Source organism: Schistocerca gregaria, chromosome 10, assembly GCF_023897955.1.
Source record: "Schistocerca gregaria isolate iqSchGreg1 chromosome 10, iqSchGreg1.2, whole genome shotgun sequence".
Lineage (NCBI taxonomy): Eukaryota > Metazoa > Arthropoda > Insecta > Orthoptera > Acrididae > Schistocerca > Schistocerca gregaria.
The window spans coordinates 211805597-211829260 of NC_064929.1; the positions used below are offsets into that span (position 1 = coordinate 211805597).

General features: G+C 39.1%; 1 protein-coding gene across 1 annotated transcript; it reads left to right on the forward strand.

Annotated features, from left to right (window-relative positions):
* Window positions 1-895: 895 nt before the first annotated feature.
* Window positions 896-20255, forward strand: LOC126293168 (prefoldin subunit 5). The gene is made up of 5 exons (XM_049986272.1): window positions 896-1227; window positions 5781-5915; window positions 7344-7418; window positions 8493-8598; window positions 19610-20255. Exons 1-5 carry the CDS (start codon window positions 1135-1137, stop codon window positions 19693-19695), a joined length of 495 nt encoding a protein of 164 aa, XP_049842229.1. The 5' UTR covers window positions 896-1134; the 3' UTR covers window positions 19696-20255.
* The last annotated feature ends 3409 nt before the right edge of the window (window positions 20256-23664 follow it).

A 23664-nucleotide genomic window follows, 5' to 3' on the forward strand; every position in this document is an offset into this window, starting at 1 on the left:
ACCTCTGAGAAATGAAACAATAGCAAAAGTGTCAGCTAAACAATTAAGGACGTCGCCATTTATTTGCTAGAGAAAATACGTACATACAAATAGACATGACGAACAGTGTTAATAAGGCAGTAGATTGAGGCTTTTTATGGTATCCATTGTGTTTTCTTATTTTTAAATATCAAGGATAGTCAAAAACCATTTATTTCTTTCCTTCAATATAGCCGACTTACTCTCTATTAAAAATGTTATTTAATGAATACAGCTTCGTCAGTTCACGTTCTTATTTACACACAGTGTAGGCTTTTTGTCTGCTCTGCTATTGTAGAACCTAAATCGTTTTTTTTTTTCGCTTTCAGGTATCTGGTGTATCTTTTGGTAAAATACACACGGGGAAAATTCCAATTCATCATGAAGCATTTGAAATTTGTCAGGAAAAGAAGCAAAATAACAACTGAAAGATTAAAAATGTGCAAAAGCACTAAATCAGCTACTTTAATATGAGTAAGCGCTATGGAAATAAAGTAACTTTAGATATTAGCGGACAGCAAGACTGTCCAGCTTTAATACTCGCTCTCCCCTCAACCTGCCACAAAATGTCAACGTTACTACTTTTTTTTTTACCAGAAAAACATTGAAGTTGACGTCCAGTTTCGTTCACAGCCTGTGGGATTTTGTCTCGTATGGAAATTCATTGTAGAATGGTGTCGTCGTACTTCGTTCTGTCAATTGCGAATCGAATAGTAATATAATGGTTGTAACTGCAAAATCACGTAATTTGTTAAATAATGTTCTTGTGGTTTCTGTTTTGGTTTTAAATTACAACAAAGCCGGAACACAAAACGTATCCTTGTGCATTACAATAATGCATAAACAAAACTGCGACTCTTTCACTCGTGGCGATAGTACACTCGTAGGCGTAGATCACTGGGAATGGGCACAGAGTAAATGGGAATGGGAATGACTTTCTGGTTGACATGTCAGAACTTTCCTAGGCGGCCGTGTTCCTGTTTGTTATTTGATTAACCTCCGGTATTCTCTTTGTTGGTATGAAGATCTTTGGTAAAGTCTCTGTTGGTGTCGGAACAAAGGTATTACCAAACAAGCAAAACTGAACTTAGGGGATTGAGAGGGGTGTGTTCAAGCATGGCATCGAAAAAGCAGCCTCAGATGCAGGAAATAGATTTAACTAAGCTAAATTTGCAACAGTTAACCCAACTGAAACAGCAACTCGACCAGGTAAGTTGGTTTCGAGAACTGATAATAGTTTGTGTCAAAAGTTCGAATTGTTGCCGCCGTAAAAGCTATCCTTATAAAGCCATCACAGCTTAAAAATAGCGTATTTCGCGAAGAGTTCAGTATACTGACTGTAATATTCTGTGTTGTGAATGGAAATGATTATGAACCACCTAAGGATGATTTCCAAACGATTATCTTCTGCTTAAAAAATTATTTGAGAGTTCGTTTTACACGATTTACATATGCGATCACGTAACACAAACAAAATTTGCTAATCCTTAGCGGCAAAAGTGGGTATCACCGAATCGGTCTGTAGTTGTAAGTTTGAAGAGAGACTGGTTTGAGCTACCTTAATATCTGACGTATCTTCAGTCACATTCCACTCGCTGAAAATGTAGTTAATGAATCACTTATTTCTTTTTGAAGAATACAGAACTTAAGTAATTTCTAGTTTGCCAATGTTGCATAGGCCAGGTGCCATGTAACTCTTGGAACACTAAAACGTTTCCATTTTCAACATCATGTGTGTGACAGAGTTATTTCATAAGATAGTTGTGTAAGCTTACAGATTAACCAACTTGCCACAACAGGTCGAAATGTAAACGAACAAAAATGAAGTTGCTGACAGAGGGCTGCAACTAGGTTATAAAGTGTGAACATTTGTTGATATGCGGTATAAGTTACATAATAGGGCCCTCCTTGCAGTGTGAAAGTTTATGTACAAAATATGTACATTGTACACTTTAAAATACTTATCAGAGACTGTGATGCAGCTGACTAGTGGTCCAGTTGCATACCTTCTGGTTTAACGTGCCAGTAACTCATCAGGATGATGTTATTGGTAAGGATATATTGGTCATCTTGAGCTCAAAATTTCTCTCAGCCATAAAGTACACCAGAGAGGTAGGAGATACACAGTTAATAATGTATTGTCATTCTGAAAATTTGAATGAAGAACAATGGAATCAAAATCTGTGTAGATCAGGCATATTGTATACATGTTATGTTTCATTTTATTGATGCTACTCATAAACTATAGTGTCACAATGCTATCTATCACATAAGTGGACTATGTGCATATTTTCTGTTAAAACTGATGGCGAGAAAGAAAATGCTGTGCTGTGAAAGTATGTGGTTTCGAATATGAAGAGGTAAGTGGTTTCTACAGTGGCTTGAGTGACATTATTTCGCACTGTTTAATCTGTGAATGGGAAGCATTACATAGTTTCAGGTGACTCAGATTTTGTAGTTTGTGTATATAACATTTGTAATATACAGGTTTTGTGTTAAAACCAGCTGCGAGAAAAAGAAAACAGTGTTGTCTGTGCATTTTACAAAGGAAAAATAATTTATTAATGGATTAAATGCACTGCTGCCATAGTTAAAACTGACTGCAAGAGAGAAAATGAAACCACACATCTTCATAGCATTTTCCTTTTCTGCCTGTTTTAACAGTAAAACTGTACATTGTTGTTAAAAAAATTTTATGGTTTGTCTCAGTTAAATGTTCGTTAGAGGTCTTTGCCATTCCTATTTCATATCATTTATTATAATTTTGAGTTCCATACATTGAAAGTGGACAAAGCTGCATCTCTGTGATTAATAAGATTATGGTAACATTGTTCATTAGTTTAGGGGACTGTTGTAACAATTTGTCATAGTTAAAATACACTGAGGTGACATAACAAAAGTTGTGGGATAGCAATATGTGGTATTACCGCATACACAAGGTATAAAAGGGCAGTGTGTTGGCAGAGCTGTGATTTGAACTCAGGTGATTCATGTGAAAAAATTTCTGATGTGATTAAGGCTGTGCAACGGAAATTAACAGAATTTAAATGCAGAATGAAAGTTGGAGCTAAGCACTTGGGACTTCCTGTTTGAGAAATCTTTTGGCAATTCAATATTCAGAGCTCCACAGTGTTAAGAGAATGCCAAGAATACCAAATTTCACGTTACCTCTCACCATGTACAATGCAGGGGCCAATGGACTTCACTTAACGAGTGTCAATGCTAACAGACAAGCAACACTGCGTGAAATAACCCCAGAAATCAATGTGGGATGTATGACGAATGTATCTGTTAGGATAGTGTGGCGAAATTTGTCATTAATGGGCTACAGCAGTAAACCTACAGGAGTGTGTCTGTTAACAACATGACATTACATAGAGTGCCTCTCCTGGTCTCTCGACCATATTGCACGAATCCTAGACGCCTGGAAAACCATGGCTCGGCCAGATGAGTCCCAATTTCAGATGGTAAGAGCTGATGGTAGGGTTTGAATGTGGGACAGACCCCACAAAGCCATAGGCCGAAGTTGTCAACAATGCACTGCGAAAGCTGGTCATGGCTCTACCCAATGGTATGGACTCTCTCTACATGGAATGGAGTGGGTCCTTTGGTCCAACTGACTGATTATTGACTGGAAATGGTTAGGTTCACCTAGTTAGAGACCATATGCAGCCATTCATGGACTTAATGTTCCCAAACAATGATGGAATTTTTGCGAATGACAATGTGCCATGTCACTGGGTCACAGTTGATCGATATGAAGAACGTTCTGGACAGAGTGAATGATTTAGCCACCCAGATTACCTATAATGAATCCCATTGAACATTTGTGGGGTGTAATCAAGAGGTCGGTTAGTTCACAAAATCCTGCACCAGCATCACTTTTGGAATTATGGATGGCTATAGAGGCAGCATGGCCTAATATTTGTGCAGGGGACTTCCAATGCCACGTCGAGTTGCTGCACTATATCGGGCAAAATGAGGTTCAGCGCTATATTAAGGACTGTCCCATCACTTCTGTCAGCTCAGTGTAGATCAATAACTTCAGGATACCAAAAAGTATCCAAAATGAAAAAGCTGTCTCATCCTATATGTAGGATTCAATAAAGCAATGCTGTTTGAAAGTCCTATTCAACTGGAGAAGCTTGGAGGCTCTGATTGAAATGGTATGGAAGTTTTGCCTCCAGAAAAATTGCTCCGATGCCAGCACTGGTTGAGGAGTAGACCACATGAACCCTGTACGGTGCCTCCCTGATGTCAGCCACTGTGCTAGTTGTGGCTGGAGACCCTCGAATTGAAGCTAATTACAGTGGTGAGATTGTATGTACCACACCTCGAGTACACTTTGACTGGAATGTTTTCAGAAAAAGAGAAATGGGGAGACCTTATAAATGGGAGAAACGTATCTTTGGGTGCATTAAAATTAGGTATACCAAATAGTGTCAGTGGATATGAAGTGCAGCTTTGTGTGAATGAAATAAACTGTAACGGTGTGTATTTAACTGCAATTAGCTTCCTGAGGGGTAGAAAATAATGACGATCACTGTAATTGATACCTTCTCTTGTCTTAGAAAGGCAGATCTCTACATTAAGAATTTAGGAAATAAAGTCAGTGTAAGAGAAAACTCAATTGTAGGTGATAGTGCAGTATCACTGAGAATGACCAGAAGCAGTGGATATGGGGCCAGCAATGTGGCAGCTGTTAAGAGGACCAGCAGAATGAATGAGAACTTGTGGGTGTACTTACGTGGATATATCCCAGCAAGGGCAGGGCACAGGGAGGAGAGAAGAGGAGAGGAGAGCCGACTCGCTAAGCCCAGTTGGGACTGCAGATGATGGTGCTAGCTCATTTGAGGCCCCATCCCAGGGCTGACATGCAGTAGGTTTGTGATGGTTTGGGAATGATATGGGTTTCTTGGAACTCCAGTTCTAGAGATTTGGCATGTTGTCCTCGTAGTTAGGGACTCGCCCACATAGACGTAAGTAATGTTATCATATAACACAGGTGTAGAATTTCACAACAGTGGCTTCCTGGAGGATGTATTTTATATATTTGACCAAGAGGTATTGGATTAGTTAAGATTAGGAACAGTCATCGATAAGACGCGCGCTCAGTTGTTGAAAATTATCATTTTAATTTGACACATCCACACTTGACTGTAACAATTAACCATTCTGATTGCTTGGTAGGAAAATCAGGCGAGCAGGAAACAGTAAGAACACATGTTGCTTATGGAGCAGGACAGCTTTTATCTTGGAGATACTGTAGGTTCATCAGCTTCAGTAGAAGACCAATTGTACTGAATCCACATGTAGCAGTGGTCTGCAGTGTTTTGCTTCAGCTCCCGAAGTCAAGTCATAAACACACGACTTGTCTACGTTATTTTTATACAATACCACAATGGTACTTTCAGTTATCAGGCAGTATATAGACTGCTAATTTGAATGTGATTGGTGCCATAGAAAGATTATTGATGATGGGCTAGTTCGGAATGCTTTTTGAATTAGAAAATAATTTGTGCGCAGTGTTAAGATATCGATCCAGCAAATCAATTATTTATCAAAAATATCGAAGCCACGAAGTGCCGTGCACGTAGTGACAAGATGGTAACTCTTGATGTTTACTGAAGTGACTACATACAAATTTGAATGAATTTTGCAAGTTTTGTGTGCACTCCGCAGCTAAGCCAGACATTACAGTGTTAGGTTTTTTTATATATTTGTAGTTTGATGTCATTTTCTTTATGTTATCTTTTCTTTAGGAGCTGACTCTATTTCAAGAGTCGTTGCAGACACTGAAGTTGGCGCAGAATAAGTTTCAAGACTCATTGGAAAGTCTGGAGCCTGTGAACAGCAGCTTGAAAGACAAACCAATTTTAGTTCCGTTGACATCATCTGTATCCTTTTGTGTGAAATTGCATGTACTTTTGTGTCCTGGGTTGAAGATAGAATGTGTTATGTCATTTAGTATAACTGTACAGGTGCGATCAAAAAGTAACTGGATATTTTACTTTTATGAGCTTTATATATCCAGTTTTTTCGAGCTGTTTTGAATGTTTGGTGTATTGTTGCCAGTTGAAAAGGTTATGTTTTTCAGGTGCTTGGTGAATTTTTACTTTTAAAAAAGATGGATCAAAGAATTTGCATACATTTTACTTGAAAAATGGAAATTCGAATTGTTGACTGTAACTTTTGGCAAACCTATCATGAGTAAAACAGAGTTATCGAGCGGTAAAGTTTTTCGAGGGGTCGAGAAGACATAGAAGGTAATAACTGCCCTAGATGTCCTAGCACAGCAATTACTGACGACAGTGTGGAAAAAGTTACTTCTGTTTTGTGGTTCTGGAATATCACCAAATCTTGATTAGAGCGGTTGCAAGGAATTTTTGCGAATGTTTTGGGTGTGAAACAAATAGCAGCATAGTTTGTTATGGGCTTATTGAATTTCAGTCAAGAACGACATCACATAGGAATTGCTAAATTAAATCAACAGTGATCCAGAACTTCCACAGGAGGTTAATACAGGTGATGTCAAAATCAACACCCAGTCGTCCCAATAGAAACTGCCTCAAGAGCCAAGAGTGAAAAAATTTGACATGTTTGATCACATGTGAATGTTCTCACTGGTTTCTTTGATTACAGTGGGATAGTGCATCATGAGATCCTGCCTTGCGGTCATGTGGTCAACAAGGAATACTACCTGGAAGTTATGTGCCGTTTACTTGAGGCAATCCGAAGAAAACAAGCAGAATTGTGGCAGAACCACTTGTGGGAATTGCATCACAATAATGTTTGCGCTTGCACCTGAACACTTTGTGGTTTTTTTTTTTTTTTTTTTTTTTTTTTTTTTTTTTTTTTTTTTTTTACAAAAAAACCAAACTGTTACGTTGCCTCAGCCACTGTATTCACTGCATATGCCCCCCCTCCCCACCCCCACCCCGCGACATGTTCATGTTCCCGAGGGGGAAGAGAACTGTGAATGGATGTCTTTTTGCCACCATTAATGACGCAAAAACAGAATCAGTGAAGTAACTGAACACCATAACAAAATCTGAGTTCCAGTAGTGCATCCAAGGTTGGAACTAGTGTATTATATCTGAGGGATTACTTTGAAGTACCTGAGGGATTACTTTGAAGGAGACAAAATTCATGAATAAAGATACTTTAAGAAAAACAAAAATATCCATTGCCTTTTGATCCAATCTTATATTGTCATTTCATGTCTTCCTGCATCAAATTTCTTTGCCTGAATTGTTGTATCTAACCTACTTTTTGTTCCTTTGTGTTATCTTCTGTCACATCTTTTCTTAACAAAGAGTGAACAGATATATGTTCCTGGCACTGTAATGGACCACGAGAAAGTTGTGATTGATATTGGAACGGGGTACTACATAGAGAAGGTATGTATGAGCTATTAGATTAAGACAGATGTCACAAATATTGGCTGATTTTCTGATTATTTCATTATTTCTGAGTTTGTGGTGAGGATGTGATCTAATAGCAGAGCATACATTGCTGTGAGTGAAAAGAACAGCAATGAAATTCATCATCTTGGTTATCCCAAATATTTTGCTGTTAGTTTACAGAATATCTTGTAGCTTTGAAGAGGCGGTTGATATGGGACCTGACAGCACAGCTTAAACTGATACTTGCAGTCACTTTTGTCATAAATATTTCACTGTTTTCCTATAATATATCGTGATTTAGAGCTGGTGATTAGGGTGGAATCTAGTAGCTCAGCTTGAATTACTACAGGTGAAACAAAATACTAGCTTGCTTCATTTATAAAGCATAGGAATTAAGAACGAGCATTATGATTGGCTACCCACATCATCAGACTCGTGATCTGTTTTGTTCGCTACCTGTCATTTATCATGCAAACCATTAACAACAGCAGAAGCACAGAAGGTGCATTTTTACTGAAAACTTTTATAGCAGAATAAAACACAACTTTCTCAATGAATCTAAATGAAAATCCAAGTGTGATGGTAAAAACAAAAAAGAAATAAAGATCAGTACTGTAGTGGACAGAAGGAGTTTGCCTTGGTACCCATTCTTCAAACAATAACAGCTGCTGTAAGGTTGAAACCAGTTTGAAACAAAGTAGCAGCTTGCTTTAATGCTCTAGCTTGCGGAGTTTTGAAACAGTTGAAAGCAATTGATCGATGTGAAATATTGTAAATACAGGAGAGATCTATAGCTATCAAAGGAGACAAAATCTATCTAGAGGTATGGATTGGGCAAATGTGCACTTCCAGTTTACCTAGTCTTACTTCATGCTGACTTGCTTCTCTTGATAGTGATGCTTAAAGAAGTTGTTTTCATGTGTGTCTTATATATTGACTCTCCATTAGCAATTGATAAGAGAGTGCACTGTGTGCATTGTGTAATTTAATTGTAGAGTTGCTTGGACCATTATTAATAGATTTTGTTTATAAATGTGGCAACAGTGTCCCCCTATGTTGGTGTTTCAGGATATTGATGGAGCAAAAGATTATTTCAAAAGAAAAGTGGATTTTGTCACACAGCAGTTAGAAAAGCTGCAGGGTGTAATGATTGAGAAAGCTAAAGTGCGAGAAGGTGAGTAAATACTATCAAATTGTTTTTAAATCTGACTCTGCTGCTTTTCAGATTACCTGTAATATCAAGTATTTAGCTGTTAACTTTATCTTTCTGGAAGCACAGGTCGATAGGTTGATCAGTGAGCTGTAATTGTTGCCATAGAGATGTGGCTCACTTTTCGAATAGAATTGTAACAATGCAGCACTGTTAATATGATCCTGATGAGTAAAACTCATAGCCTGTAGATGGAATAGATCTCTCTTATTGTTTTTATATTGAAACAGACATCTCTGTCAACTGATTGATGCAAAGTGCCTTCTGTTTGACAGTATTCATTCTGTCAAAATATTATGAATAGAATTGTAAGGGTCATTGTAGATCTATTTCGTAAAGATACATTCTGAAATATAGGGAATTTTATCTACAAGGTCTTACTTTTTTGGTCCTCATATCTTAGTCAATGAATGGTGAAGACATGTTAATATCTGACTACAAGAGTTTTCTCTGTATACTTTTCTGACATTCTGTGCTTATTACCTTGATAATGTTGTTTCAGTACCTGTACTGGGTTAACCAAAGTCTTAAAACATAACGATTCCTTATAAAGCCATAATCAAACATTTCAGGTATGTTGTTGAAGTATTGTCAGAAAATTAAATGCTTCCTGCCAGACTGGTATTTTCCATTTTACCACTAGTGAAGTGGTGAACTAAATGACTCACAGAGCAGTAGAAATAGAAAATCACTAAAGAACTGTAATTCTCCCTTTTGTAGAAAGAAAGGACTCCCAATACAGAATTTCAAACTGTTTAACTTTTCACCTGGAAAAATGTAAAAACAATAAGCATTGCATTAATATTCGGAATTTTGGAGAAATTAGGTTAATGATACTACCACATGTGAATACGAATACAAGTAATTCAATTCTTTAATACAGTTGATCGTTTGTCTTCTGGTGTGTGTGTGTGTGTGTGTGTGTGTGTGTGTGTGTGTGTGTGTGGGCGCGTGCGCGTGCGCAATTGTATACCTGTCCTTTTTTCCCCCTAAGGTAAGTCTTTCCACTCCCGGGATTGGAATGACTCCTTACCTTCTCCCTTAAAATCCACATCCTTTGGTCTTTCCCTCTCCTTCCCTCTTTGCTGATGAAGCAACCTTGGTTTGCGAAAGCTTGAAATTTGTGTGTTTGTCTTTGTGTTTTTTATTGTGTCTACCTACCAGTGCTTTCTCGTTTGGCAAGTCACAGCATCTTTGTTATTTATACATATTTTTCACATTTGGAATGTTTCCCCAGTATATACTGAAAACTGGAGCAAGCAGTGAGCTTTGAAACTTTTGGTGCAAGAGTAGTTAAAGCAACTCCAGTGGTCAAAGTATATCCAGTTTATGGTACTTTGGTTCGTTGCCCTTCATTTGACAATATGGTCCATCATCTGCTGTTGTCTATAGGTCATTGTCAGCTTAGTAATACAAATTGACTCGTAGAAACAGACAAAAGAAAATTTAATGTACTATAGTAAATATCTAGTAGAATGTTATTAATAAAGCAGTTTTATTATAAAAAGAATATTGAAAAACCTTTGTCATATCAAGCTATTTGATAATTTTGCACTCCTATATCCCATTAGTCACCTCACTGGCAGTTGTTACTTGCTGCTCGTGCTGCATGTAAATGGGAATATTGTATATGTGCACTATGCTAACACTATATTATTGCAATTTATGTTGCAGGAGTTACATAGTGCAACAAAAGTAGTTGCTAATTCAAAACTCTGCTTTCCATGTAAAGTACAGAATCGTTTCTATTAATTGTAGTTGTTGCAGTGATAGATGTGTAATTTTAAATTTTTTTGCCATAATATGAAGAGAATATGCTTAGGGTGATTAGTAAACCAGAGGTTTGATAGAGCAGTAGTCAACTTACCATAGTGAAGCAACATGTGTGCACAGCATGATTTATGGAGTAAGTAATATGGTAATGGGCCATGACATTCTAATACTTCAGTGATCCATTGTACGTCTAATAACAGAGTATTATTTGTCTAAGGTTGAAATCTGAATTGAAATACTCATCCAGTAACTGTACAGTATGTTAATCAGATTTCATATTGATCATTGAATTGGTTCGGGAGTACCGATGTTTGGGTCAGTGCATCCAGAAATACTGCACTTTGTTTATTTTGTGTATCCAGGACATGAAATTATTGCAATACTTATAAAGCATTAATAAGATACACACAGAGATTAATTACATGCAAAGTAAATTAAGTAATGTAGAGACAGAAGGTAATATCAGTAAAAATATGGTGTTTAACATGTACACTCATGCTCATAAATTGAGGGTAATGCTGATATATGGTGAAACAACGCTCTGGTGGGCAGTTTGCGGGTTTAAATCACCTCGGGGTATGACCGTGCAGTGCATTTGACCTGCGGCCATCGTACGGCTGCGCTCACGGCAGTCCACATATGCAGAGGTGTGTTGGTGCATGTCAGAGTACGGTGTTGTGAGTAAGTGTGCAGACATTTCCAGACACATTAATGGTGACTGTGTGATGAAAATGGCTCAAAGAAAACACATGAATGATGTTATGAGGGTTAGAATACTAGCACGAGTCCTCCGTGTGCCACAAAGTGTGATCTCAAGATTTTGGCAATGATTCCATCAGACAGGAAATGTGTCCAGGCACTACAGTATGGGATGTCCACAGTGTACAACATCACAAGAAGACTGATATGTCACAATCAGTGGCCGCAGATGGCCCCAGAGTACTGCAGGTAGCCTTGCTTGGGACCTTACTGCAGTCACTGGAACAGTTGTCTCCAGACACACAGTTTACAAATGACTGAACGGACGTGGTTTATTTGCCTGGACACCTGCAAGGTGCATTCCACTGGTCCCTGGTCACAGGAGAGCATGTAAAGCCTAGTGTCAATAACACGGTACATGGTCATTGGAACAGTGGTCCCAGGTTATGTTCACGGACGAGTCCAGGTATAGTCTGAACAGTGATTCTCACTGGGTTTTCATCTGGCGTGAACCAGGAACCAGATACTGACCCCTTAATGTCCTTGAAAGGGACCTGTTTGGATGTCATGGTTTGATGGTGTGGGGTGGAATTATGATTGGTGCACGTACACCCTTGCACGTCTTTGACAGAGGAACTGTAACAGGTCAGATGTATCGGGACATCATTATGCACCAGTATGTCCATCTTTCCAGGGGTGCAGTGGGTCCCACTTTTCTGCTGAAGGATGACAACACATGGCTCCACCTCACCAAGCTGCCATTGTGGAGTAGTACCCTGAAACAGAAGATACCAGGTGAATGGAATGGCCTGCCTGTTCTCTAGACCTAAACCCCACCGAGCACGTCTGGGATGCTCTCGGTCGATGTATCGCCGCACGTCTTCAAACCCCTGTGACACTTCAGGAGGTCCGATAGGCACTGGTGCAAGAATAGGAGGCTATACCCCAGCAGCTGCTCAACCACCTGATCCAGAGTATGCCAACCCGTTGTGTGGCCTATGTACGTGTGCACGATGATCATGTCCCATATTGATGTCGGGGTACGTGTGCAGGAAACAGTGGCGTTTTGTAGCACGTGTGCTTCGGGAGGTTTTCTCGACTTACCACCAGTACCACGGACTTAAAGATCTGTATCATGTGTGTTCCCTACGTGCCTACGCTATTACCGCCAGGTTTGTGTAGTGCCACATTGTGTGGCACCACATTCTACAATTATCCTTAATTTATGAGCACGAGGGTATGACAAGAGTTTGTAAAATACAGACAGAAAGGTTTTTTAAAAAAATATATGAACAGGTGAACAGCAAGATAAGCAGATTTCAGAATTTGTCGGCATTGTTGCTGCCTGTATCCAGCAGGCTCCTACAGATTAGCAGACGTTGGTCCTGTGAATCACCACACTGGGAGATTTCATTCACGCTCCTGAGGCCTTATTTTCTGAGATTGACTTTGCACCGTGATGCCCCAGTTCTCAGTGTGTGCAGTTTTTGAATCCATATAAGGCACGTGTGATGCCGTGGCCCGTTCGGTACGACTCGGACAAAGAATCTCAAGTTCTGTTTGAGTTTCGATAGGCATAGGAATCACTGTAGTTGTCTACAGGAAGCTATTTCTCAATTGGAACCTTAGTTGTTGAGGCTTGTGCCCAAACAAGAGATTTCTGGGCTCAGTTTCCTGTTTTGTGTTCTCCAGTTGTGATGCTGCTTTCCTGGGAATACTTGTCAGTGCTGTACCTATAATGTGGTACAGCTTACCAAAGGGCGTCGGTCACAGACAATGTGTCCAGTGTCATTTGAAGCTGTCTTGACCTGTTTGGCACGTACAGAATTTTGCAACATTGGAGCAGAATACTCTGTTGCAGAGAAATGTAGTGCCATGGCAGATGTTCGAAGCACCCCAGGTAGTTCCTGTAAAATACAGATGACCTGTGCAGATACTTTGAGCTGTATTGGTTGTAGTGGGCTTTGAATGTATGAGATGTGATCAAAAAAATAATGGGAATTTTTATTTTTCTAAAAGAATCTTTAAGTCCTTTCACGGTTCCTTTCAGCTTTGGCAATAGAAAGAAGTCACAGGGGGCCATGTCTGGTGAATAAGTTGACAGAGGCAATGTAATGGTTTTGTTTCTCACTAAAAAAAAAAAAAAAAGGAACGAGCATTGAGGGGTGAGTGGGAGCATTATCGTGATGCAATTCCCACAATTGGTTTTCCACAATTATGGTAGTTTTCTTTGGTTCGCTACATGCAAACAGTGCATAACTTCCAGATAGTACTGAGTGTACAACCATGAGGCAGGAACTGATGGTGCACTATCCCATTGTAATCCAAGAAAATATCGAGAAGAACCTTCATACGTGATTGAAATTGTCAAATATTTTTCAGTCTCAGCTCTTCAGTCAGTTTCCATTGGGTCGATTGTCCCATCTGTTTTGACATTGTACCCGTATACCCGTGTTTTGACATCTGATATAACCTTCTTTGCAAGTTCTGGATCATTTTAAACTTTATTCAGCAATTCCTGAGCGATTTCTATGCAATGTTGTTTTTGGTCAAAATGCTACAACTTTGTAACAAACTTTACTCCATGTTTCGTGCCCAAACCATCCAAAAAAACTGCTTTGCAGAAGCTAAAGGATATGCCGACATCATCAACAACCTCTCTGTTGAAGATTTGATGATTTTTTTTCCAGAACCATTTTCATTCTTCTTCCACACAGTCCTTGGAAATTGATGTGCGTGGGCGTCTGGTGTGGATGTCATTGTCAACATGTTGTCGACCATCTTTGAAATGTATATACCACTTGTAAACTCTTGTCTTACTTTTAGTAGATTCACCAAAAGCCACAGTCAACATTTCGATTGTGACGCTGCACTCTATTCATTTTTCGAGCAAAATTTAATGCAAATTCTTTGATTCATCTTTTTCAAAAGGAATATTCTCTGAGCACTCAAAAGTGCATATAACCTTTTTCACTGTCGAGAGTAAACTAAATATTCAAAACAGCCAGAAATACAAAAATGCATCAGAAACATGAGTAGCAACAATATAGAAAATTTGAAAATTGGATGTGTAAAGCCCACGAAATTAAGAAAATTCCCATTAATTTTTATCACACCCTGTAAGCGGACAGTCCATCTTTATTCCAAAGTATTTGGGTTTGTTGCAGGGGACTCCTGTTTCTCTCTCTGTAAGTGATAAGTTTTTTTTAGCATCCCTATTTCAAAGTGAAATGCACTTCATTGAGAAAAAAAAAAAATGTGATCATGCTTTATTGAAGTCTACTACATTTCGTTATTCTTGTTTTACTTTTACTTTTCTCAGTACATAAAAGATTCTTTCAAGCTGCTTTTCTAAGTACTTTGCTGTCTGACAGAATTACAATACCATTGGCAAATTGTAAAGTTTTTATTTCTTCTTCCAAAACTTTGATGACCTCCAAGAGATTCTCCTTTGTTTCGTCAGTGTACAGATTGAATAACAATAGGGATAGGCTGGAGCTTTGTATCAGTCCCTTCTTAACTATTGGTTCTCTCTTATGCTCTTTGATTCGTATAACTGTTGTTTGGTTTCTGTACATGCTTTGAATGTGTGGAAGAGGAATTAGTGATCAATTCTGAACTTCTGCAGGTTGAATAAATGTTCAGATACACTGTGTAGATTGCATCAATGTTGACTACTTATCTGTTGCAGTGGCGTGCTGCAATATGGAAGTTTTGATAAATTTAACTTTTTGTGAACATAAAAATGTCAATGCTATGTGAATTGATAGAAAACTAACCATCATACATTTTCCACGACTTCAGCATCATTGTCACAGTGTAAGTAATGTAACTGACAGAATGTTGTGTGTGAAAAGCAGACTTCAGTTTCACATGGGGTGCATAGAAAGGTTTTTACAACTATATTTAGCATTAGTTATGTTGTGCCTTTAGCATAGTGATGGAAGTAATTCACCGTTATTTCTTTCGTGTTATTTAGGACAGTCACCACTTCTAACTGTCCATTTATTTACTTTTTTTTATTCAAACGGTCTACTTTCTGGAGACCCCTTGCCGTCATTACTGCATACACACCCTCCTCTCTTGTTCTTGGTGGGTTCCTCTCTTCTTCCCCTTGTGGATTTCTTTCCAAAATTTTTGACAGTTCCCTGTTGTGATCCATCATGTTGTATCAATTATGGTCTTCCTGGCTCACATAATCTTCCTTATTCTAGAATTCTTGTAATGTTCCTTCTCGAAATGCTCAAAAAGTCAGTATCGGGTCAGAGTACACCCCCCCCCCCCCTCTACTTCGTTCCACCTCACAAGTCTGTGAAGAAATATAAGTCGCATTTTTCTGATGTGGCATCCCAAAACACATGAATCAAGGTAATCTGTTAAAAGTCAGTATTTCTTGAGTTCCATGAAGCATTTCAGTCAGTACATTTCATGGAAGTCAAGAAATACTGACTTTTAACGGATTACCTTGATTCATGTGTTTTGGAATGTCACATCAGAAAAATGCGACACACCTTTCAACAAAGTATGATCACACACAGTGTCAAATAAAATTTTTTACTGGACTGAGGATATTTTGGTAGGGAGGAGACAGCATGTAATGTTGGAGAGTCCCTAACCAATGTAGAAGTAACTTTTCGTGTACTCCAGGGAAGTATACTGGGGCCGTGCTGTTCATGTTATATGTTGATGATCGGGGAGACTATATTAACAGTAACCTTAAACTTAAACAGATGGTGCAGTTATTTATTATGAAGTGGTATCAAAAGAAAGCTGCCCAAACATTTGGCCAGATCTTCAAAGTGGTCCAAAGATTTGTAACTTGCTTTAAATGTTCAGAAACATAAAATTGTGTACTTCACAAAACAAAAAATGTGGAATCCTATCACAGTTGAAATTGGTCAACTCCTACAAATACCTTGATGTAACACTTTGAAGGTATGTGTAATAGAATGATCACCATCGGCTCATTTGTTGGTAAAGCAGGTGGCAGGCTTTGGTTTGTCACATACACTATAACCGTGTTCAAAATGATGTGTTGTCTTACGATAGCTGGGAAGCATTTGGTCTACCGAGGGGCTTCTCTCAACTATTGTCTATTACAAAACAATAGCCAGAAAATTCATATTAACAGAATCTCCCATTGGTTCTTGGTAGAACAACATTATAATAAATGAAAAGCACCAGTTTGCTTTTGTTCTATAATAGTACTTTTATTGTTAACCCGTTTTCGGCTTACAAGGCCATCTTCAGACATTTACTGAGTATTGTCACCGAAGAAGTTAAATGTTAGCAAACTTCAGTCTATATGTGTTACTTCTCTTCCAATGTCATTTGCTAACATTTAACTTCTTTGGTGATAATACTCAGTAAATGTCTGAAGATGGCCTTGTAAGCTGAAAACCGGTTAACAATAAAAGTAATATTGTAGAACAAAAGCAAACTGGTGCTTTTCATTTATTAGCAAGAAAATGGTTGACATTTTGAGTAGTATCAGGACTCCTGCGTAATTTAATTGGATGGAGGTTTTAATGTTCTCTTGAGTGGCTGGCTCATACTACTAGTTCTGCTATCAACCAGCTGTCTTACTGTCTTCCACTTTTTTACTAATTCTTCAAATGTGCGACAACAATGTGAATAGTTCCACTGAAGATACAGTGTGAATTTTTTTTATTATTGTGGCTGTAGTTCTGTGGATTTCGTCTCTTGTTTTCACAAGAGCAACTACTCATACACCAATACGTGATCTTGTGAAAGAGTGCTGATCATCAATCTGTTTAACACTCAGTAATATTAAATCCATCCATGCTTTGGTTCACTGCCATCATATTGGGAAAGTGCAGTCATTCTACATAGGGATTACTTACGAAACACTTGTGTGATTAAGCCTAGAATATTGCTGAGGTGTGTGGGACCTGTACGAAATAAGAGTAACAGGGATGTTGAACATACACCGAGAAGGGCAGCACATGTGTCATAGGTTTGCTTCCCCACTGGGGAGAGTCTGCTGAAAACCCTCAACTCTGTCACTTGAAGGTAAGACACCAACTGTCCTTTGAAAGCCCACTTACCACATTTCAAGAAGCAGCATTATTGAGGAATCTACGAATATACAGGAAGGAGCAGAAGAAACACAGTTTTTAAACCACTAGTACTCAGCAGTCCCAGATCAAAACTCTGTACGCTACTGGATTGCAGCATGTAGCACAACTAATCTGTCCTGAAAAAGAAACCACCTGGTCTTTACCATTCAGTTTGTTGCTAGTCTGAAATGATCTGCTAGGCGAGAGGCTGTATTGCCGAGTATTTCACATCATTTGCTTCAGCAACCGGCTGTATTGCTAAGTATTTCCCATCTTACTTGATCATCTCAAATATAACCCATACAAAATAATGATTTTTATCCATTCTGGATTTGGAACACTGCGACTGTATTGTTAAAGGTTTCGGGAATTACTGCAACCAATTACCGTTTTTTCTTGAAATTTTATTTCTTTGTACCCGTTTTCGAATCGCCTGGCAATTCATCATCAAATGATACAATTTAGTATGGGCGTCATGCATTGTGGGACACCAAATGTATTAGTTGCAGTAATTCCTGAAACCTTTAACTAGATAGTTGTTGTGTTCCAGATCCAGAATTGATAAGTTTTATTTCGCTACCTAGCCAGGTAAAAGGAACAATGAATATGTACAGAAAGTGTAAACTGAAGCTAATTAAAACTATTCTTGCTATTAAATTCAATACAGTGCACGACCCCCCACAATACTCCAAAGTAAATTGTATCATATGATGTTGAATTGCCTGCTGATTCGAAACCGGTCATGAATAAGTAAAAATTGAAGGAAAAACGGCAGTTGGTTGCAGTAATTCCTGAAACCTAAAACAATGATTGTTTAGCAGCTAAGCAAAACGGATTTTGTTTAGTGCAGAGAATTTTGTGGCATAACGGACATAATTGCAGATGTCGCAGTATTCATGGGTGATGAAGCTCGTTTTCATCTGGATGTTTATGTTAAGTACAGAACTGTCGGTACTGGATGTAGGAGACACCCTCAGCAGTATCAGTGCCGTGTGGTATCTCCAAGATAGTGGTTGTTGGACCTTACTTTTTTGAAGATAGAGGAAGCACAGTTACTTTAACATCGACATGCCACATAGAAATGTTAAAACAACTTTCCTCATCCAGAAGTTGAAAGGTGTCAAGTGAATGTGAGAGAAATGTTGTTCCAGTAGGATGGTGCCTCACCTCATATGACGAGAGCATCCGTGGAAGTGAAACTCCCTGGCAGATTAAAATTGTGTGTCAGACCAAGACTTGAACTCTGGACCTTCACATTTTGCGGACAGGTGCTCTGCTGACTGAGCCACCCAAGGTCGACTTACAACCCATCCTCACAGCTTTACTTTCGCCGGCACCTAGTCTCTTTACCATCCTAACTTCACAAAGGTTCTCCCAAAACCTGCAGGGCTACACTCCTGGAAGAAAGGATATTGCAGAGACATGGCTTAGCAACAGCCTGGGGGATGTTTCCAGAATGAAATTTTCACTCTGCAGTGGAATGTGTGCCGATCAGAAGCTTCCACAATATCCTTTCTTCCAGGAGAGTGCTGGTCTTGTAGGTTTTGCAGCACTTCTGCGAAGTTACGAAGGTAGGAGATGAGGTACTGGCAAAAGTAAAGCTGTGAGGACAGGTTGTGAGTCATGCTTGGGTAGCTCAGCTGGTAAGAGAACGTGCCTGTGAAAGGCAAAGGTCCCGAGTTTGTCTCGGTCCGGTACACAGTTTTAATCTGCCAGGATGTTTCATATCAGCACACTCGCTCCTGCAGAGTGAAAATTCCATTCTGTATCCATGGAGGTAGGTAGTTCACAAAATGTTCCCGCGACATGTCATTTCACAATATGGTGATGTTCCTCGGCCCCCACACTCACCCAATTTGTCGATCTGCAACTTCCTCTTGTGGGACCACTCGAAACAAGAAGTATACATGAGCGAGCTGCCTACAGTTGATGAAACAATTTCCATTTGTCAGGAAATTGAATCTGTGCTGAATTAAATGTTGGAGAAAGCCTGGATAACTTTCAGGAGAGGATCCAAATTTATGTTTGACAAGGAGGATGTCATCTCGACAACATTATTTTCTGAACCTAATTAAGGTATGTAGTTTTAAAAATGCAATAGTATTATTATTATTGAGTGCAAGATTTCTTAAAAATAAGATCAGGTTTCAGTTATTCAGTAGTGGAAAACATGTTTTTCCTCTGCTCCACCCTGCATTACAAAGAGCTGTGTTCTGATTATGTAGGAATCACAAACATAAGATTGATTATGTCACATACAGAAGCATTTAAGCAATCAATTTTTCCCTGTACTGTAAAGGGGTGGTGAAGTCCTAATATGTGGTACAGTGTTTAATACCCTGTGCTGTGATTTCTAGAGTATAGATGTAGAATATTTCATTATTTACCCGTTAATGTGACTAAGTGGTGATGAAATGTTTCAGCTGTGATGGAGGTGATGGAGGCACAGCTGCAGGCGCAGCTCGGCGCCCAGCTGGCAGCTGCACAGCAGGCGGCAGTCAAGACGTAACCTTCTGGAGCTGCTTGTGGAGGACAAGTTTCACCTTTTTTGTACACCTAGTGCTTGCTAATGTCATTGATAACTGCTGTCTCACACTATGGAAGCTGGATCTAAAAGCCGATCTTCAGTTCTGTAACAATTTGCAAAGACATACACGCGACTGTGACATTATATTTTTGGCTATCTGTTCGATTGTGGAAGTTTGTTAATAAGAATCGTCTGGGTAACTGTGTAGTCTTCTTGATGGAAACTTTTATGGGAAGATTCGGTAATTGTGCAGTAGGCAGTAAGAAATTTTGTAAGAGTGATGATTTTTGCAGGCTCTACTCTGGCATTTGTATCTATTGACAACTTGTTTCTTGCAGAATGTACTTAGCAATGATTGCTTGTTCCTGAGGAGTTTATCACGTGCGTATTTGAACTCGATACTGATTACTATTGTAATAAATGATTTATCTAGAGCTCTTATTTAATCCAGATTGTTAGAAGTTTACCAGTTTAATTTAAATTAGCTCATATTTGTTTCATCTGTTTTTTGTTACAGAAATAAATTGCTTTTGTGAACACTACTTCTTGTGACTGTCAGTCTTAATTATTGGTAAAATTGGAAGATTGTGATTTACTTAGACTATTGTTGTAACCCTACTCAGCTGATAGATGTCTGTAGCATACATTATTTTGAAACTTTACGGAAGGCAGCCAGCAGTCTTTACCTGCGTTCTCATCACATTTTGACACGTCAGTCTCTCATTCCAAACTTGATTATAGACCATATTCAGTTGTTGATTAGTATCACTCCTCGTGTTCCACTCACAAATAGTGAGGGAAAAATGACTGGCCATGTGCCTCCATATAAACTGTAATTTCTCATATCTAATGTTGATGGTGCTTGTGCAAAATGTGTATCAGTGACAGAAGAATTGTTCTGCAGTCAGCTTCAAATACCAGTTCTCCAAAGTTTTTCATTCCTCGCCTCCACGGATTCCCATTTGAGTCCCCAAAGCATTTCCGTAATACTTGCGTTGTTCGATCCTACTGGTAACAAATCTAGCAGTCCACCTCGATTCTTCAATGTCTTCTTTTAATCTGACCTAGTAGCGATCCTGATCACTGCAGCAGCCCTCGAGGATAGGTCGCACTGGCACCCCGTATGCAATTTCTTTACAGATGAACCACTTTCCCAAAATTCTCCCAGTAAACTGAAGTTGACTATTCGCCTTCCCCTACCACAATCCTCACGTGCTCGGTCTGTTTCGTATTGCTTCGCCCAGATATTTAAATGGTGTGAATATGTCAAGCAGGACACTACTAATGCTGTTTCCGAATGTCACTGGATTGTTTTTCCTACTCACCTGAATTAAATTAAATTTTTCTACATTTACAGCTAGCTGCCATTCATCATACCAACTGGAAATTTTGTCTATGTCATCTTGTATCTTCCTACAGTCACTGAACTTTGACACATTACCGTACACCACAGCATAGTTTGCAAATAGCTGCCCACTGTGTTCGCCAGATGATTTGTGTGTACAGAAAATAACAACACTCCTATCACACTTGCCCGGGGCACACTGAACACTTGCCATCGAGGACAACGTACTGGGTTCTGTGACTGAAGAAGCCTTAGAGCCACTCACATACCTCGGAACCTATTCTGTACGTTAGTCACTTCATTAATGTTTTGCAGTGGGGCACAGTGTGATATGCTTACATTACAGAAAGGAAAAGTGAATAAATTTGTAGGTGGTTTGTGTATACAAGGTGTGAAATTTGTAAACGGTGATGCCACCAATCAAAGCAACAATACTCTAACCCGCGTGGAGTTGAACAGAGCTTGGAAGACTGACACAAGTACATCATGCTGTGCTGTTTCACCTCTGGGGTAGAGGGAATCAATTGTAGTGGCTAGTGAGTGGTGGCGTGCTATGCCCTCGGAAGAACGTGAATCGAAGGTTTCAGTGTGTGTGAGATCTAGCGATTGTGTTGGCCAGGGCAACAGAACCCCACCTCCTGTACCGAGGCACGGCAGGGCAGCGCAGGGCACTACAGGACAGCAGTGGGGACGTGCAGTCTTGCGTTATCTTGTCGAAAGGTAATGTCATTGGCCTTAACACATCAGATATGTAATGGCTGCTGTCCATATTACCCAATAGCACCCCATACCACTGTGCCACAAGACGGGTGTGCATGATGACAAATGCAGTCTAATGGTAGTGCTCCTCAGAGCCTCCACACAGATACTTCCAGTTTGGTGCCACTCAAGTGCTCATTATTGTCATCAGATGCATCATTGTTGACTTGTCTCTACTTGCTTTTGTATCGAGGGAAGCTGCTGCAACAATGGTCACCACGCTGACCGTCTGATGCGCTGTAAGGCTTTGCTGCAAGCGAGCCCAGTTTTGACTACTTTCATCTCGTGGCAGTTCTGCATGCTGAAGCAAACAAAACGTCTTTCTTCTTCTCCGTTAGTGCCTTCCAATCCAATTTTTCTACTCACTGCATTCTCCTCAACTCTCACTTTATGTGGGTAAGGATGTAAGGGATTACATATTATTACACCATCATCAAATGGGGTGGTTTCAGATAGTGTGGTTTACTTACCCTTTCCTCTTCCATAGCAACAATTTGCTGCTAATTTTCATTTCTGTTTGCCAATTATTTTAAGAGCAAGATTGTATTTCTGGTGTTGTGCAACTTTTATTTTGGATCAAATGATAGCTGATAAAGAATCTCATTGTTGAAAGTTTGTACTGTATCAACAGAAAACTTTCTGAGACTGCAGTTTGTGTGTGTGTGTTTAACTGCAGTTGTCAATGTGTTCTAGCCTATGACGCTGAGATGATTGTTGTAGAAGTTTGTCAAGTTTTGACTTATTCAATAATGATTCTTTTTTAAAAAAATTTGGACAGTGTCGGAAAAGTATAAAAGCAAGAATGACACCAAAATATGGTGTAATTATGACCCAGAATATTGAGATAAAGCTGTTCAAGATATTCAGTGTGGCAAATTATTTTATAGAAAAGCTTGTGATTTGTATGGTATACCTAGAGCAACTCTACTAAATAAAGTGCAGGAAATATTTAAAAAAAAATTAGCAGTACAACCAGTACTAGTGAGGAAGAAGAAGAAATGTTAAAGCAGTGTATATTGAGAGTTGCACATAGGGGATTTCCTTTCACTAAATTGGATATTAGATATTTAGTGAAAGGCTACTTCGATAAATCTAGCTGAAATTAGTAGTAGTTTTCTAATAGTTTACTAGGACAATAATGGGGCTATTTATTCCTCAAGCAATTTTTCAGAAGATTTTTTGTTTGCATAAGCAAAAACATTGAAAGACCTTGTGTGCAAGGGAACAAAGCACCATTAAAATGTATTTCTCCAATATAAAACCAATGTTGGAAAACCTCCCATCTAGGCAACATAATCGGCCATGACGAAATCAACAGTGTCATATGATCCGAGAAAGCATCAAATAATTACAAAACGAGGGACTAAGCATGCTGACAACTGATGGGTTCGTCAAAATCTAGTATTTTGATAATGATGGCAGCAAGTGCTGATGGCAAACTGATTCTTCCATAAGTTCTTTATAAACCGAAGCATTTGTGTGAGAATTGGCAAGAAGGTGGCCCACAGGGGACCCATTTCAATAGGAGTAAAAGCCTGTGGTTTGATCTATCAATACTTGAATTCTGGTTCTTTAAAATCACTTTGTCCTATTTGAAGAAGCCAGAGGCCCAACAGTGATGATTGGGGACAACTAATCCAGTTGTGTCCTTGTCTGTTACCAAAGAGTATGGACAGGACAATATTTCATTCATTTTCCTTCTCTCTAAGCACTCATCTCCTCAGACTACGGGATGTAAGCTTTTTCAGACCAATGAAATCAGTGTGGCAAACCGTATTAACTGAAGAAATGGCCCTACACTCAGATCATTTACAAGGATGTTTTTCCATCTCTTCTGAAACACACAA

Bases quoted from the DNA above. Each gene is read 5' to 3' on its own strand.
- LOC126293168 (XM_049986272.1), top strand. From the start codon at position 1,135: ATGGCATCGAAAAAGCAGCCTCAGATGCAGGAAATAGATTTAACTAAG. The intron at 1,228-5,780 runs GTAAGTTGGTTT...TCTTTTCTTTAG, and splicing joins TGAAACAGCAACTCGACCAG to GAGCTGACTCTATTTCAAGA. The intron at 8,599-19,609 runs GTGAGTAAATAC...GAAATGTTTCAG, and splicing joins GAAAGCTAAAGTGCGAGAAG to CTGTGATGGAGGTGATGGAG.